The sequence below is a fragment of the Esox lucius genome, chromosome 10 (assembly GCF_011004845.1).
Source record: "Esox lucius isolate fEsoLuc1 chromosome 10, fEsoLuc1.pri, whole genome shotgun sequence".
NCBI lineage: Eukaryota > Metazoa > Chordata > Actinopteri > Esociformes > Esocidae > Esox > Esox lucius.
The window spans coordinates 19599917-19615251 of record NC_047578.1 but is presented as its reverse complement, the minus strand read 5'-3'; the positions used below and the strand labels follow the sequence as shown (position 1 = coordinate 19615251).

Sequence of the window (15335 nt, the reverse complement as noted above, 5' to 3'; positions counted from 1 at the left end):
AGCATTAACATTTTCAGCAATCTTAGCTATAGTAGCTCATCTGTTGGATCGGACCACACAAGCCTTCGCTCTCCACGGCATCAATGAGACTTGGCCGGCCATGACCCTGTCACCAGTTCACCCCTTTTCCTTCCTTGGGCCACTGTTGATAGGTACTGACCACTCCAGACCGGGAACACCCCACAAGGGCTGCAGTTTTGGAGATCCTCTGTCCCAGTTGTCTAGCCATCACAATTTGGCCCTTATCAAAGACGCTCAGATCCTTACCCTTGCCCATTTTTCCAGATTCTGACACATCAACTTTGAGGACAGAATGTTCACTTGCTGCCTAATCTACCCCACTCACTGATTGGTGCCATGATAACAAGATTATCTGTGTTTTTCACTTCCCCTCTCATTGGTCTTAATGTTATGGCTGAACGGTGTATGTGTCAGCTATAAAATAAGTAGGACAACTAGATTTGAACTTTACAAGTAAAGTTACTGGGGCTTGCTTTCATGCTTTCAAAGTAATTTTGGCACAACAAAAAGTGATCAATCATATGTTATTAAAATATAAGAGGTCTTTGAGGGCTAATATTAAAGTTTGTGCAAAAGTTGCAAAAAAGTCCAGTTGCTATGGTTACTTGCCGTATTTTGAGTTTGGTAAAATACTCTTTTGTAAATTATTTCAGATATGAATAGCTGAGAAGAATAGCTATACTCTAGTGAATCTGTTTTTGTGTATGTCATTCAAAAGTACAGAAATTTACAATCTTTTTTATTGATCACTGGTTAGTTTTGAATTCCCTTTACCTGGTTACTTAGATCTTAATTAGATATTTCCCTATAGTGGTGAACACAGCCAAACCCAGTTGAGTACTTTTACTTTGTACACCTCTACTTCTATGGGATTGCTGTGATTTTTATTTCAGTTGCCAAGATGCACTGTTGACCTGGGGGATGCTTTTGCCTGGGCAAATGCCAACATGGGCCTCTTCTGAGAACGGTCCTCACCCCTGATTGATGAGGAAATACAGGGTGCTGTGGAGATGCTCAGAGAGGCCTCAACTCTAGAGGAAGAACAAGAAGCTTTCTCCCCATTCATGTTTTTGTTTAATAATTTTGAAGACACTGAATCATTCATGGATGAAATAAACAAAAGAGGACTTAGTGATAATTTTGAGCTTCTCTGTTAATTATTGTTATTGATGAGGATACCTATTAACTGCCATTAAACCACCAGCTAATGCTGGTTTCCACACAACAAAAATGACAAGATCCAGAAAACACAAGAACCGAGACAAAGAGATAAGAAACATCAGTTGTTTAGCAAGAGTAAACTGGACAGTGTTTTGGAAGTGTTCACATGACCATACAACATGATAGGATGAAACCAAAGCCTACAGAATCTGGGCAAAGCTGAATACACAGTACATGAAGAAACAGGTTAGTTTTGTCAGTGTTGGAATGTAATGTTTTGAATATTTGATCGGGTGATTAAATGTTTAATTGTCTAACTGGCATCATCATTACATTTTTTCTTTTTAGGTTATGCCATAAACTTCATGCTTTTGGACTACATTAATTGACTTTCAGTAATGTGGAAATATTATTACTGTAAACAGATGTTGAACATGATGCAAATTGAAACGTGCTACCTTTCTGCAACAGGCTATAGAAAATTCAACACTTCCAGTTACCAATTTCAACTTTCTAGAAGAATGCTGTCAAATAGAACAGTGCAAGTCAAAGGAAGGAGAAACCATTATAAGGATTTGTATGAAAACTGGTCAGATCTACACAGCAGAACCGACAGGTCTCCGCAAAGGAGAATGATGGTGCAAATCATTTTAGCAGGCGTTCTTCCTTTCAAATCATTCACTATCACTTTTTCACACGATAGGAACTAGCCAGTGTTAGCCAGCAGGTAAACATTATATTTACATTTAAATAATATAAAAATAGTATTTAAATTAAATATAAAGGTAAAAATATATTTAGCTAGAAGAAAGCTTATATTTTATCACGTTCGTTCGTTGAATCGTTATGAAAATGTGCTGACGTTTATAGTCCTTATTGAGAAAACGTGTAACTACAGTAATCCACTTAGCCAGCCTATACATATTGCTTGTCATGGAAGAATGAATGACAATGTTGAAATTGCTCGCGACCAAGACGTCCTTTTTTCAAAATAAAGGTATTAGAAAAAAGCATTTCAGAGGGTGACTATTTAATCCCGTTTCTAATATTGAGGGGAACGCGTCCCCCCAGCTCCTGTCCTTGGTAACAACAACAGCGGATCCGAGGGGTGGCCAGGGGTGGCTGTGCCCAATTGCCATTGCATATTCAGGGATTTTTTTCATCTGACTGAAACATATTACAAGTGGAACCATTTTAATGCAACAGGAAAACGAGTCCCCTCGACTTTCGAAGTGGTACCGCCCATTTGCTGCTGCTGCTGAGTGGCTGGCATCACAACTATTTTGCTGAATGCTGGCTCACATCGTAGATCACGCTTGTATTCACGTTACGGAACAGCTGGTTTGTGAAAACCAGTGAATACAGGTGAGCAAATAAAATAAGAAGGTTTCCATTCCACGAATGTATGATTTTATCGAATGTAAATTAGTTAGGTTTGTGTTACATTTTTTAATTTTGACTATCTAGAAAAACACGTTCAACACGTGGAAAATGATGTAGCTAGCTAGCTATCTAAAACAAAGTAGTTACAGTAGTTACCTAACTTCGTAATTCACCATACATTTTAGTTTTGTGCATAATAAAATACAACAGCACATGATTTTAATAAGCCCAAATCATTTCAGATTTCGACTGACGTTAGCAAGGATTTTAAAACGGTAAATTTCAACAGCTTTGGGATTCTATTTTGATATATAGTTAACCAACTAGCTAGTTTCTACAGTAGCTAGATATTGCTTTTTTTTTTACCACATGAAGCTATGTGGCTAGATACATTATGATTAATAAATCATGTGCTTATTTATCAAACTGATAGGACTGGATATAGTCACGGTAATTTTAATATATACTGCGTGTGTGTATGTCATGGATATCAGACAGAATGAAGAGAAAGTCTGCAGACATATCATCCTTCAGTCAGAAGTTGAACAGCAATAAGCCAAATGAAACGGAGCGGAGTGTTGTTAAGACAGAAGAGAGAGAACATGATGAGGCAGACTCAAAGAGTGAGATTGAGTTTCCGTCAGTGAGCACTGGCCCGAGTGGACCTCCAGGTATACCAACTCCCACACAGCCTACACTTGGCCATTCGAGTGTTACATTATGCAATATGTCACTGCATTTTATCTTGTATGTGCCTTAAACAGAACATTTATACAACCTTTTATAAAAAATAAAAACAGATTCACTGCCTTAAAACCAGACTTTTTTTTTTTTTAGGCATTTCCCAAATTAATGGACCTCAGCTAGAGCAACAGGCAGACTCAAAGATCACACAAGAGGAGACCTTAGTGAGCATTGGCCCAAGTGGACCGTCAGGTAAGCACACAGTAAAATTGTCCAGTATCAGCCTAATCTGATATCTCCATGAATGTTTAGAGTTTTGTTTAACAAGAGTACGCATGTACTGTTCTTCGCTAAATGGATCCAATCTAAGGGCCAACAGGCTGTAGAAATGGGAGGAAAGGTTTAACCTAACAGCCAAATTGTTTTCCCCCCAAACTTTATTTCAACAGACCTGGATCTCTGGTATGGCTGTGCCCTGTGTAAACATGTTGACAATGTACAGTTCTAGGCACATAAACAAAAACCTTTATAGAAAGAGAATTTCAAAACATACAAAACAAAGACATACAAATGAACAGAAATCAATCACAGACATCATAATGATCCTCTATAAAATTATTACACCAGAATGTCTATCTTAAGTTAGATCTGCAGTTTGTTCCATAAATAATGTCAAAGGAACTGAATGGCAGTCCTACCAAACTATGTGGCGACTGCAGGAGTCCTTACAGTAATCCATGTCTGTGATCTGGTTTTGAAATTAGGACGTCTGGTGGAAATGAATGGTGATATATACGGAGGGAGTTCTAAAATAAGTGCTTTAGAAATGAACAAGAGAGCAGTTTAACTTGTCTCTCTTAACTTGTCTCTGCTGAGTGGCATAATGAAGTAGCTTTTGACAGAGTTGTTTGACAGTATCTCCTTCCTACTTGTTTCCGCCAGACATTTCCAAATCTAGAGGAGATGGACCTATGCAGCCACACCTGAAACTCTTCCCCAGGACACTCCAAGGTGACAGGCGGAGGAGGTTCAGAGCCTTGTGGTACACTGTTCACTCATGGCTAGAGTATTCTCACAGCCAGGACTCTGCCTACTGTTATGCGTGCAGGCACTTTGGCCCTCTGATTTCTAAATCTGTGTTTACTTCAGGATTGGGGTATAAGAACTGGAAAAAGGCCACATTCAGAGATGGGGGGTTTGCTGCCCATGCAAAGTCAGAGGCACACACAAATGCTATGATTGCATGGAAAGAATTTGAAAAAGAGGAACAATCTAAAGCACCCTTGATAAGTACCTTACCTATAGACCACAGCATGTGGACACAGGAGAATAAACACTATATTAAAACCATAGCTGATGTGTTACTGTTAACCGCAACCCAAAATATTTCTCTAAGAACACATAGGGAGACAATGGAATCAGACAACAGGGGGAACTTCCTAGCTATATTAGACCTAATTGGAAAGCATGATCCAATAGTTCAAAAGAAATTGACCGGAGATCACAACTCCAAATACACCAGCCATGAAATTCAGAATGAAGTATTGGATACTTTAGCAGAAATGGTGCGCTCCTCCATCATAAAAGAGGTACAGGAAAGCAAGTTCTTCAGCATTTTGGTAGATGAAATGACAGATATGAAGAAGAAAGACCAGGTCTCATTAGTCCTTAGATACTATTACAATGGAGCTGTGAAAGAGAGCTTCTTGCACTTTGAAGCAGCAGGTTGCCTAAATGCTGCAGGACTGACTGAGAAAATTACCCAAATTCTTGAGCGATATGGCTTGGAATACAGGACAAATCTTGTAGGGCAGGCTTACGACGGTGCTAGTGTAATGAGTGGGAAGCACTCTGGCGTGCAAGCCCACATCAAGGAGGTGGCCAAGCAGGCCTTCTGTGTCCATTGCAATGCACACTGCCTTAATCTGGTCCTTGTTGACACCGTTAAAGCAGTCCCAGGAGCTGAATGCTTTTTTTCTTTTTTGCAGGCAATACATGTATTTCTGTTAGGTTCTTATGTTCACTCAAGGTGGTTAAACATACAAAAAGAAATGTATGCCGGGCCACCCATGGAGCTGCAAAGGCTGAGTGAAACAAGATGGGCCTGCACACATATGGCTTACCATACTATAATGAATCGATTACCTGCAATTGTCCGTGTCCTCCAGGAAATCATTGATGAAAAGGGGGGAGAAATATCTGTTGAGGCTTGGGGCCTGCTTGCCCAAATTGACCTTCAATTCATTGGGCTATTAGTGACCTTTGCTAAAGTTTTTGGTGACACAAGAGGTCTCTCTGACCTTCTTCAGTCTCCATCTCTCGATTTAGGTTCAGCTGTAGATCTTGTTGAAGCCCTTGTGAAAGGTTTTCAAGATTATAGGGATGAGTCCTACTTCAAAGAACTCTGGAAAGAAGTGTTAGATATTGCGGAACAATGCAATGTTGAAACAGAACCTGCTCCAAAAAGGAAGAAAAAACTGAGCTCAAAATTAGATGGACTTAGTGTGATGTCCCCATTAGGTGAGAGACCTGACAAGAGCAGGGACACCTTTCGAACCAGTATATTCTACCCTATCCTTCATAACATGCTTAGTGAGGTAAACCGAAGGTTCTCCAAACTAAATTGTCAAATAATGAAGGGTATCCAAGCCTTAAACCCTAAAAGTACCACTTTTTGCCAGGAGGAAGTCCTCTTTCCATTTGCGTCTATTTATGAATGCAACATTGAAGACCTCAAACATGAGATGCATCAAATGAACAGAATCCTAGAGAGGAAAATGGAAGCTGGCCTACAGAAACCCTCTTGCATAGTAGATCTCACTCTGTTCATTGAGCCATATAAAGAGGTATTCCACGAGCTCTTCAGATTGTGCAAAATTGCTGTTGCTATACCTGTGAGTACTGCTGCCTGTGAACGCAGCTTTTCGACTCTCAAGCTTGTTAAGACTTACTTGAGATCCACCATGGATGATGATATGCTTAACAATCTGGGTGTTTTGAGTGTTGAGTCTAGACGAGCCAAGTCAATAGACTTAGATGATTTTGTAGATCGCTTTGCTAGAAACCACAATAATCGCAGAATACAGCTGTTTTAAAAAAATTATATGACAGGCATGCCAAGAGAGATGAGATGTATAAATGTGAATGTTCACTATAGGAAAATAAATCTTTTTTTTTAAATTAAATACACCCAGTTGTCTATCTTTCATTATTGTGATTGGGGTGCACTTTTAAAAAAACAATTTAGCCCAAAGCCTGTTTGGATGAAACAATGACTCTGAACATACCATTGTATTTATTGGTTATAAGGTTGACAATCTGATAGGGACTCCTTTATATTATCTGTTTTTCCAACTGGCTGTCTTCATCTCTTCATAGAGTAGAAACATCTCATGGTCCACCAGGAGTAGTAAGTGACCTGAACATCAGTGTTACCTATGAAAACAGATCTGTTGTAGTTGAGCTTGTTATGTCTCCAGGGATTGGGACTGTCAGATGACACATTAAACCACTGTTCTAATTGATTAAATAGGTTCTTAAGGGTGAGCTTAAGTGTAATGATTTATTTGAATGGTGGGTGGTAATGGCTTTTTTGGCATCCTAAAATAGCCCTTGTTTTCTAGTTGAATACATTTAGATTTTCATATCTGTGCCATCCCAACATGACTACTTGTCCCATCTCGGTCACCCCATTGAAAACTTCTTGGCTCCGCCACTGTGTAGCAGGCTTCTAGGTCCAGAGTTGAGTTTAAGGCATTTAGAAGGTTGGCAATATGGGCATGGTAGCCCTACATATGGCAACAAACAGTTTTTGACTGCACACGATAGAGTTGATGCTGCATCCATCTGTCTTTAGATGCACACGAACATGGGGTCAACGAAACATAGATTGCCAGAAAAAATGTTTAATGTTTCTGTCTTAGCAGAAAACATTGAGATTGAAATTGAGCTTGGAGCAAAGTGGTGGTGATATTTATTTTCTGGTTTAATTCCAATAAAAGGAAAATATCATTTTCTTCACATTAAAGAGTGTCCTAATGTAGAATGACAATCATTGGGCAATTTCAAATCACAAAGGTCTACTTCATAATGTAATTATATTGATATGATATAGTAATTAGTCTTATATTTATTCCACAATGTATGCTATAACCTGACAATATATGACAAAGTGTTGAAAAAGTGGAAGAAAAAACTTAAGTTGAGATAATTGGCAAAGGACAGATTTTGTTGGCTTTAAGATGTCCAAGTGCACATGATATGCATTTGGCGGACACACTTTTACACACTAATAATTATATCAAATATTAATAAATTATCTATACAGGTGTGTGAAAAATGGAAATTGGTCATGCTGCTGACCTGGATTATGGTTTACAGACTCTGGACACAGCCCACATGCATTTATTAATAATTACAATTTGTACTCATGTTCACCTGGCACAGCCAGAAGAGGACTGGCCACTCCTTAAAGCCTGATTCCTCTCTAGGTTTCTTCCTAAGTTTCAGCACATTCAGGGCGTTTTTCCTAGACACTGTGGATCAACCCTGTTGTTTCTTGCACTTTCGGGTTTCAGGCAGTGTTTGGTAAAAGCACTTTGTAACAACTGCTTTATACAATACATTTGATTGATAAATATGATTTCATACGGTCTCGGTGACTGCATTACCCCTAATAACTACCAGGAGGCGCTATAACAAAGCTATTTGCAAGGGAAATTGAAGTTGCTTCTTCCACACATATCCGGCAAAAAAGATGGCTACAGACGGATTCAAAGGCTGTCGTCTTTGATTATTGTGGTTATTCTGTATGGAAAATAGCGGTAGTATCACCCCACCAACATACATCGTGGCGGAAATAAAACTCCGTCACACAGGTTGTCATAGTGGCACTTTGAAAGTCTATCGTTAAAATCCAGTCTTCGTAGCAAGCTACAATAGTTGTGCTGCGTGCGGCTAACCTAGCCTCCAGCCAGCTGTCCGTCAAATTTATAGGTAAGTAGCCACACTAGCTAGTCTAGGTATCTAGCTCCCTAACTAGACTCGCTAGGCTAACTACACAATTGTAGTGTGATAACAGTGAGGCATTACAATTCCACCGAGGTCTGACAGTTTGCATAATGCATGAATGTCATTATGACTAAAAACTCGTTCAGAAAAGTATGATTAAACAAAGGACATGCATGGACACTCCCTCAATGTTCATGACATCAAGGAGAATGTAGCTATAGATTCTCTAAATGCATTCATTAATTTATCATACTGTTCATAACGAACTAAACTCAATTAAATTCTTAAAATAAACTCGAATAAATTCCCCTGTGTTGTCTGTTAACCAGTAAATACTTGATTCTCATTTATTCATCACTTGTTGTGACGGCTGGGAAACTGGTTTGCTCGGTGTCAAGATGTCAAGGTAATTTAATAAAATCAACTACAGGCAGTGCTTGACTGGATTGCCAAAAAAACAAAACAATAGCCAATTACAATTAAAGAGCTGTGGAATTTTTGGGCATTTGCTCTTAGAATTCAGATATTGTCAGATATTTGAGAGGCACTTAAATATGTTAGTCTCTCAGACCAACTGTTTTTTATTTTACTATTTTATCCCCTCGGTTTTGATATTTTACTCTATCCGTTTGCTTGCTTGATTGAAATCTGACATTCACACCAATCTCACCAGTCTATGAATGCCTAATTACCTGAACTGAATGTATTTTGTGTAATATTCTTGTTCAACAATGTGTTTTTATAGGTAGGTGTCTTAAAAACAGAAAATGGCAACTCCAGTCAACATCCAAAACCCCAGTAAAACCTGGGAGCTGAGCTTATATGAGCTGCACAGGAGCCCACAGGTAAAGGCAGTAACATTCCACATAGAAATTCCAAGTCATGCATCCCAGTGAAAGGTTATAACTGCATTGTTTGCCAAACATAATTTCAGTCCTTTTAGAGCATGTAACAGTGGATGTATTGGTGTATTTAAATGGTGCCATGCATAATCAGTTTAAAGAGTCATGAACTCACAGATGATTTTTATCTGGTTTTATGTGGAGATGGCTACTGCACCTGGAGACTTTATACAAGTGTGACTTCCAGCAAGTGTATTAAGCTCACTTAAATGATTTTCAATTCACTGAAGTTTTATATGCATGGACATCAATATTGGATCCATGAGTCCATAAGTCTCAGGAGTAGGTTAAGTAGAAAAACAGCCTCACAGTATCTCTTAGGCCACTGCTATTAAATACTGGAGTACCGAAACACTTCATTTTTGCTTTTACCTAGTAGTTAATTGCAGTCGCTTAGTGTCCCAGGTCTAAAACAGTCCCTTATTAAAAATGGAGAATGAAAGACTGAAGTTTTTGGGTTCCTCCCGAACCAGAGTTGGATAGCCCTGCCTTAGACGTATCTGAATTTCTGTTGACTTACTGACACATTCCCCTTTCTGCCTATAGGAGGCGATCATCGACAGCACAGAGATCGCAGTGTCCCCCAGGAGCCTCCACAGTGAGCTTATGTGCCCCATCTGTCTGGACATGCTGAAGAACACCATGACAACCAAGGAGTGCCTGCACCGCTTCTGCTCCGACTGCATCGTCACGGCTCTCCGATCTGGGTGAGACACACACACACACACACACACCCCCACCCAGGAGTGTAACCATTTTTCTACTGGAGTGTGCTCTGGGGAAAACTCAGAGGAAAACCTCCATACTAAAAATAGTGTTTCTGTGGAAACGGTCCGTACCAACGGTATGAGCACACCCTCGTTCCTCTCCTCAGTAACAAGGAGTGCCCGACGTGCCGAAAGAAGCTGGTGTCCAGGCGCTCGCTGCGCCGCGACTCCAACTTCGACGCCCTCATCTCCAAGATCTACCCGAGCCGGGACGAATACGAGGCCCACCAGGACCGGGTGCTGGAGAGACTCAGCCAGCTGCACAACAAGCAGGCCCTCAGCTCCAGCATCGAGGAGGGACTCCGCATGCAGGCGCTGCACAGGTATGGTAGGAGACGAGTGGGGAGTGGGGGGGGGGGTCTGATGTTTGTCAGACATCCCAACTGGAAGATTCCCGGAACCAGGAAGTCTGTCAGACCTACTGTGTGGACGACGGAACGACCAACAGGTCAGGGGCAGTCCCTTTTGACCAGACCTGGGCAAGATAAGGCCCCCGGGCTGGATCCGGCCCGTTGAGTCATTCTATCCGGCCCGCGATACATCCAAAACCTTCAAAATAATAAAAAATACCTGACGAGGCCCGCAGATTACGTTACTTTATTTACTGTGGCATATTTATTTTCAAATTAAAAGTCCCATGGCACTCCCAGTAATAAGTACAGCAGTATCATACTGTCTGTTTAAAATACCTTTAAGTTGAAACAAGGTATTTGCGTTGCTATGATACGTAGGGACCAGCACCACAATCCACGCGCGGAAGTTATCATTTGTACGTACTATACGCAACTGATGGCTAGTGATCTCTGGAAATGAGCCTAAGAAAAGCTGATAACGAAAGCAGGGTATTTAAAAAACTATTGACAGGAAAATATTTATATTGCATGTCGCAGGTAAAGCAACTTGCTTAATATGTTAAGCTAACGTACAAGAGTACAATTTGCAGAGGCACTTCCAGAGCAAGCATGCAGCGAAATACATAAACTGTGACCCGATGCTACAATTCAACAAGTCCAAGCGTAGATGCAGCCTCACTAATGAACATTTTGCAGTAGTACCGCACACTTCTTCATCAGAACCGCACACTGCTTCATCAGAACCGCACACTGCTTCAACAGAAATGACTACTGACTTCACCTCACTTGTCAACGCCCATACGAGGCTCTCCTGTTCATATTGAGTGAGTAGCCCTAAAAGTAGATTTCTTGGGTCTGGGCTGCTGGAAACTGTCGTTAAAAGCACGTAGTACAAAAAATGTACTGTATGAAGTTAGATGATGGCAATTATAGCAACATTTGCTTTGAGTGGAAATCTTCAGAAGTGATTTAATTGACTTATGTCTGTCCTAATAACTATTATAACTGTTATACACTATATCTTATGTAATGTAGCTTACTCTGTTGAGTTGAAAGTTAAGTTTTAAGGCAAATATGTGTTGCAACATTTCTTTTGAGTAATAACCCAGAAAAGGGATTTTTTTAGGCCTTTGCCTGCCATAATAACAGTTGTTAACAGAAAAAAAAATACAAATACGTTGTTAAAGTAAATTAAGTTCAATTATGAAAATGGTGTTGCATGGAAAATAAATATGCATAAATATAATATACAAGTTAACAGAGTTAGGTATGTTGTGTGTTTTTTAGGCATGTTGGTTAAAAAAGTAATCTGGCCCCCCAGTGAAAAATATTGCCCTCCCCTGCTTTAGATGAAGGGTTGGGAGTGTAACATTGCCCCTCGCTCTCTGCTCACCTTTGACCCCTCAGAGCCCAGCGGGTGCGCAAACCGGCGCAAGAGAGCGACAACACCACATTCAGCGGCGGCGAGGAAAACGGGGACGCACGCTCGCACCTCTCGCACGACTCGGCGCCCTCCCACGCGCCCCTCCCGCCAAGCCACACGCCGTCCGAGGCGGGGCCCAGCCGGAACCCCAAGCGGCCCAGGGTGTCGGACGAGTCGGGCCCGGAGGCGGACAGAGGCAGTCCCACGCCCCCTCTCAGGCGCCACAAAGAAGGACCCGGCTCGGAGATAGAGCTTGTGTTCCGCCCACACCCCCTGCTGGTCAACACGCAGGACTACAGTCAGACCAGGTAGGAGTGGGTGTGTGTATGTGTGTGTGTTAATCCAGAGGTTCCATAGTTTTTGCTTAAATTTCAGATTTTCCCAACCTTGGTCCAGTCTTTTTTTATTTAATTTTTTTGTCACCCCCTCACATATCCTTGGTTTCCCGACGTTCTTCAATATTTCCAGACAAAATTCCATGCAGCTGTAAGGTGTTCAGTTATGGCTTTAAATGATGGAAATGTCAAGTCTGAATGTATTCTGAAAGGTTCCTGTTTTTGTTGTCCTGTTTTTCTCATGCGTGGTTCAGGTATGTGAAGACCACAGCCAACGCCACAGTGGACCACCTGTCTAAGTACCTGGCTCTGCGCATCGCCCTGGAGGAGAGGCAGAGAGACACCCAGCCAGACGCAGTTGAGAAGGGGAAGGATGGAGGCGAGGCGGGGGCCAAAGGAGAGGAGGCGGCAGGAGAGGGACCCAGCCTGAAGAACGTCAGCGAGAAACAGTACACCATCTACATCACCACGTCAGGGGGACAGTTCTCTGTGAGTACACACGCTCACCAGGCCTGTGTTGTCAGGGTGGGAGCCATTTTCAATGACCGTGTTTACATGCACATAGTAATCGTGTAACCGTTCCTCTCCTGTTTCTTTCATCCTGTCTGCCTGTCCGGTCTGCCACTGTGTCAGACTCTGAACGGCTCCCTGACGCTGGAGCTGGTGAACGAGAAGTATTGGAAGGTCAGAAAGCCCCTGGAGTTATACTACGCCCCCACCAAGGACCAACAGCCTCAGCCTGCCCAGCCGCCACAACAGAAGTCCCCCCAGCCCAAAGAGGGGTGAAGACGAGTCCTGCATCTTCAGCCTTCAACAACCCCGTCACTGACTAGCAACTGATTATTTGAGACTTCTAGATCTTTCTGTGTGCTGAGTGTAGCAGTTAAGATAGTTATGGGAAACATTCCATATATAGGTCTCAACATAGTCCTTTCCTGTTTTCCTGTTTTCTCCCCCCTTCGTAGCTTTAAATCAGACCTGTTTTATCTCCAAGAGTGATTTTGAAGGTTATTTATAGAGTTCTTACACATTTGGGTCCGGTTTTCCCAAAAGCATGAACTTTTACAACCTTCGTAGGAACGTTGCTACTGTGAGCTGTTTCTAAGAAAAAAAACAAATTGCTGAAGTTGAACCTAAACAGTACCTGGACCACCCGTAGAACAGTTCCGTGTGTCACTGTAGCCTCCTTGCCCTTCTGCGTGACTTTATATACCGAAGATTTCAGATGGCCATAGAATCAAGACGTTTGTCCGTCTCTGAGATCACTTCTCGCCATTCTTACAGGAGAAGTGATAAAAAGGTGCTTGAAACGAAACCAGAGACATCTGTCTTCAGTGAAAGATACTACAGCACAGGATATTGGCTACTAAGACCTACTGTATATAGTTTAATCATATTGAAAGCAATGCAATTATTTGCTTCCTATATTTAATGTCTATCAATAGGTTGATGTAGCTTAGCATTAGAATAGATATCCTCAGTATTAGCAGCCCTAGACGGTAAAGGCAGTCTAGGACCTAGAAGCTCAATGTCATTGGACATGGCTTCATTTAAATGCCCTCGGTATCGCATGCCTCAACGATGCAGTTGACAGACTTTATCTCTGTGGGTTTTGGGAAGCACAGGAGAGGTTTTTCAGCAGCGGTATGAAGGACGCTTCATTAACACACTTGGGAGTCTTAGCCCAGGTTACTTTGATCCTTATTCGTTTTCCTTCAATCGAAAATGTTATCCGACTCATGCGCACCAGCAACCCCCAGGCTCGCGTAGTCCACAGCCGGCAATCCCATTGCATTGTTCCTTCTGACCTTTAAACCACCAAGTATTGATGCTTGTCGTTACGTGACGTAATGTCGCTGGCACATCGTTGACACCTACTTGATTTTACATTGAAAAATGTTTTGTGGAGATGAACCTAGTTTGACTGGAGATGACCTCTGGTTATAAAGGATGGTTGAATTGAAGATTATGCAAGAATATACTGCTATACAGCGGTAGTAGATGATTAGAACTTTTCTATTCTGAATATGGCTTGCTTTGAAATTAGATTGTGACTATATAAATCTATTATTTAATTTCTCTTTGAAGATGTGACTGAAGCACAATGCCGCCTTCAGAGGATGTCTGTAGCAACAGCTGTTCTGGCTAATGAGTTATTCTGACTTTGACACACTTGCTGAGATTTAAAAGGCACTAATTAGATTTTTGTCAAAGTAAAACTGGGCTGCCAGTTTAAAGTCATAGCGGATTTTTCCACGTGGCTTTTTCCTAAAAGTAGCCTCATCATAGCTTTCACTCACTTTTATCAAGTTATACCTGATGCACTTTATATGTTCTGCTGGCATAATGGGTTTTCTTACCTGTTTTTTGTATTCTCTTTCTAAAATGTAAGGCAATGTAACTCACTTGGAACTATGACTCAGCTAATGTTTGTATATATTGCTTTTCCTCTTGATGTTTCAGAGCCTTATGACCCATTCAGCACAATAAACCGCAAGGATGGCATTGGTATAAAATGGATGTCGTGTGATTAATGGCTTGTTTTTGAGTACTTTGTATATCTGACTAGTCATCAGAATAAATTGTTAAAATAATTTGACCCATGAAGATAAATGTTAGTTTTTTTCTTTTAATGATACAGTTTGTGGCTTCATTCTCACATTTTGGACTAGATGTGTAATGTCTGTACAATCACCTGTAGTCAGTCATTAAATTCCAAGTTTGAAAGCAAGTGTTTTTGATGACACAGCTTATAAAAACATACATTGGGATATTGGTGCTGTTGAGCCAATCTATAGCATTAAATCCCAGAATGCATCAAGAGAATTTGACTGACTTGAGTTAACAAGCATAAGGACATGTGGGCTGTTGTAATGCACCACACTAAGGTGGTGCTTTCATGCAATTAAAGACTGGTCAGGGACCAGTTTCAAGTGTATAAAGGCTAAGTTAATTGTTAACCTGAATGGGTGTTTAGTCCCTTACAAAAGCAGATAAATTAACTTTCATTTAAGTATTTAAATTGCAAACCCTAGGCTTATATGAAGTAATATTCAGATCTAACTCCATTTTGCCAATTGTAAGCCATTTGCTTCAATACATTCCACATTCTTCTGAACTTTATTGGATAATAGTGAAGTATATTTTGGACTGGGGAACACTTAAATACAGCATTGACCTGTAAGCAATGAAGGTTAGCTTTTGCTCAGGAACCGCAGGTGTTCCACATTGTTGGCTCACAGATTCCCATCTAACCCAAAAAAACTATTTGAAAGTGTTGATCCTTCGCTTCATGT

At 41.0% G+C, this 15335-nt stretch overlaps 1 protein-coding gene across 5 annotated transcripts; it reads left to right on the top strand.

The window, feature by feature from the left end:
- Positions 1-2386: 2386 nt before the first annotated feature.
- On the top strand, positions 2387-14573 carry LOC105005653 (E3 ubiquitin-protein ligase RING2-A). Of its 5 annotated transcripts, none has more exons than XM_020050132.3 (10): positions 2422-2547; positions 3060-3236; positions 3403-3501; positions 4192-4260; positions 9005-9104; positions 9708-9868; positions 10036-10251; positions 11680-12012; positions 12294-12528; positions 12673-14573. In XM_020050132.3, exons 5-10 carry the CDS (start codon positions 9027-9029, stop codon positions 12823-12825), a joined length of 1176 nt encoding a protein of 391 aa, XP_019905691.2. In that variant the 5' UTR covers positions 2422-2547; positions 3060-3236; positions 3403-3501; positions 4192-4260; positions 9005-9026; the 3' UTR covers positions 12826-14573. The 5 variants fall into 5 exon arrangements, with proteins under 5 accessions (XP_019905693.2, XP_019905690.2, XP_019905691.2 ...); XM_020050133.3 differs by having other exon boundaries at positions 2423-2547; positions 11689-12012; positions 12673-14572; XM_010863736.5 differs by lacking the exons at positions 2422-2547; positions 3060-3236; positions 3403-3501; positions 4192-4260 and adding an exon at positions 7900-8244.
- Positions 14574-15335: the final 762 nt, after the last annotated feature.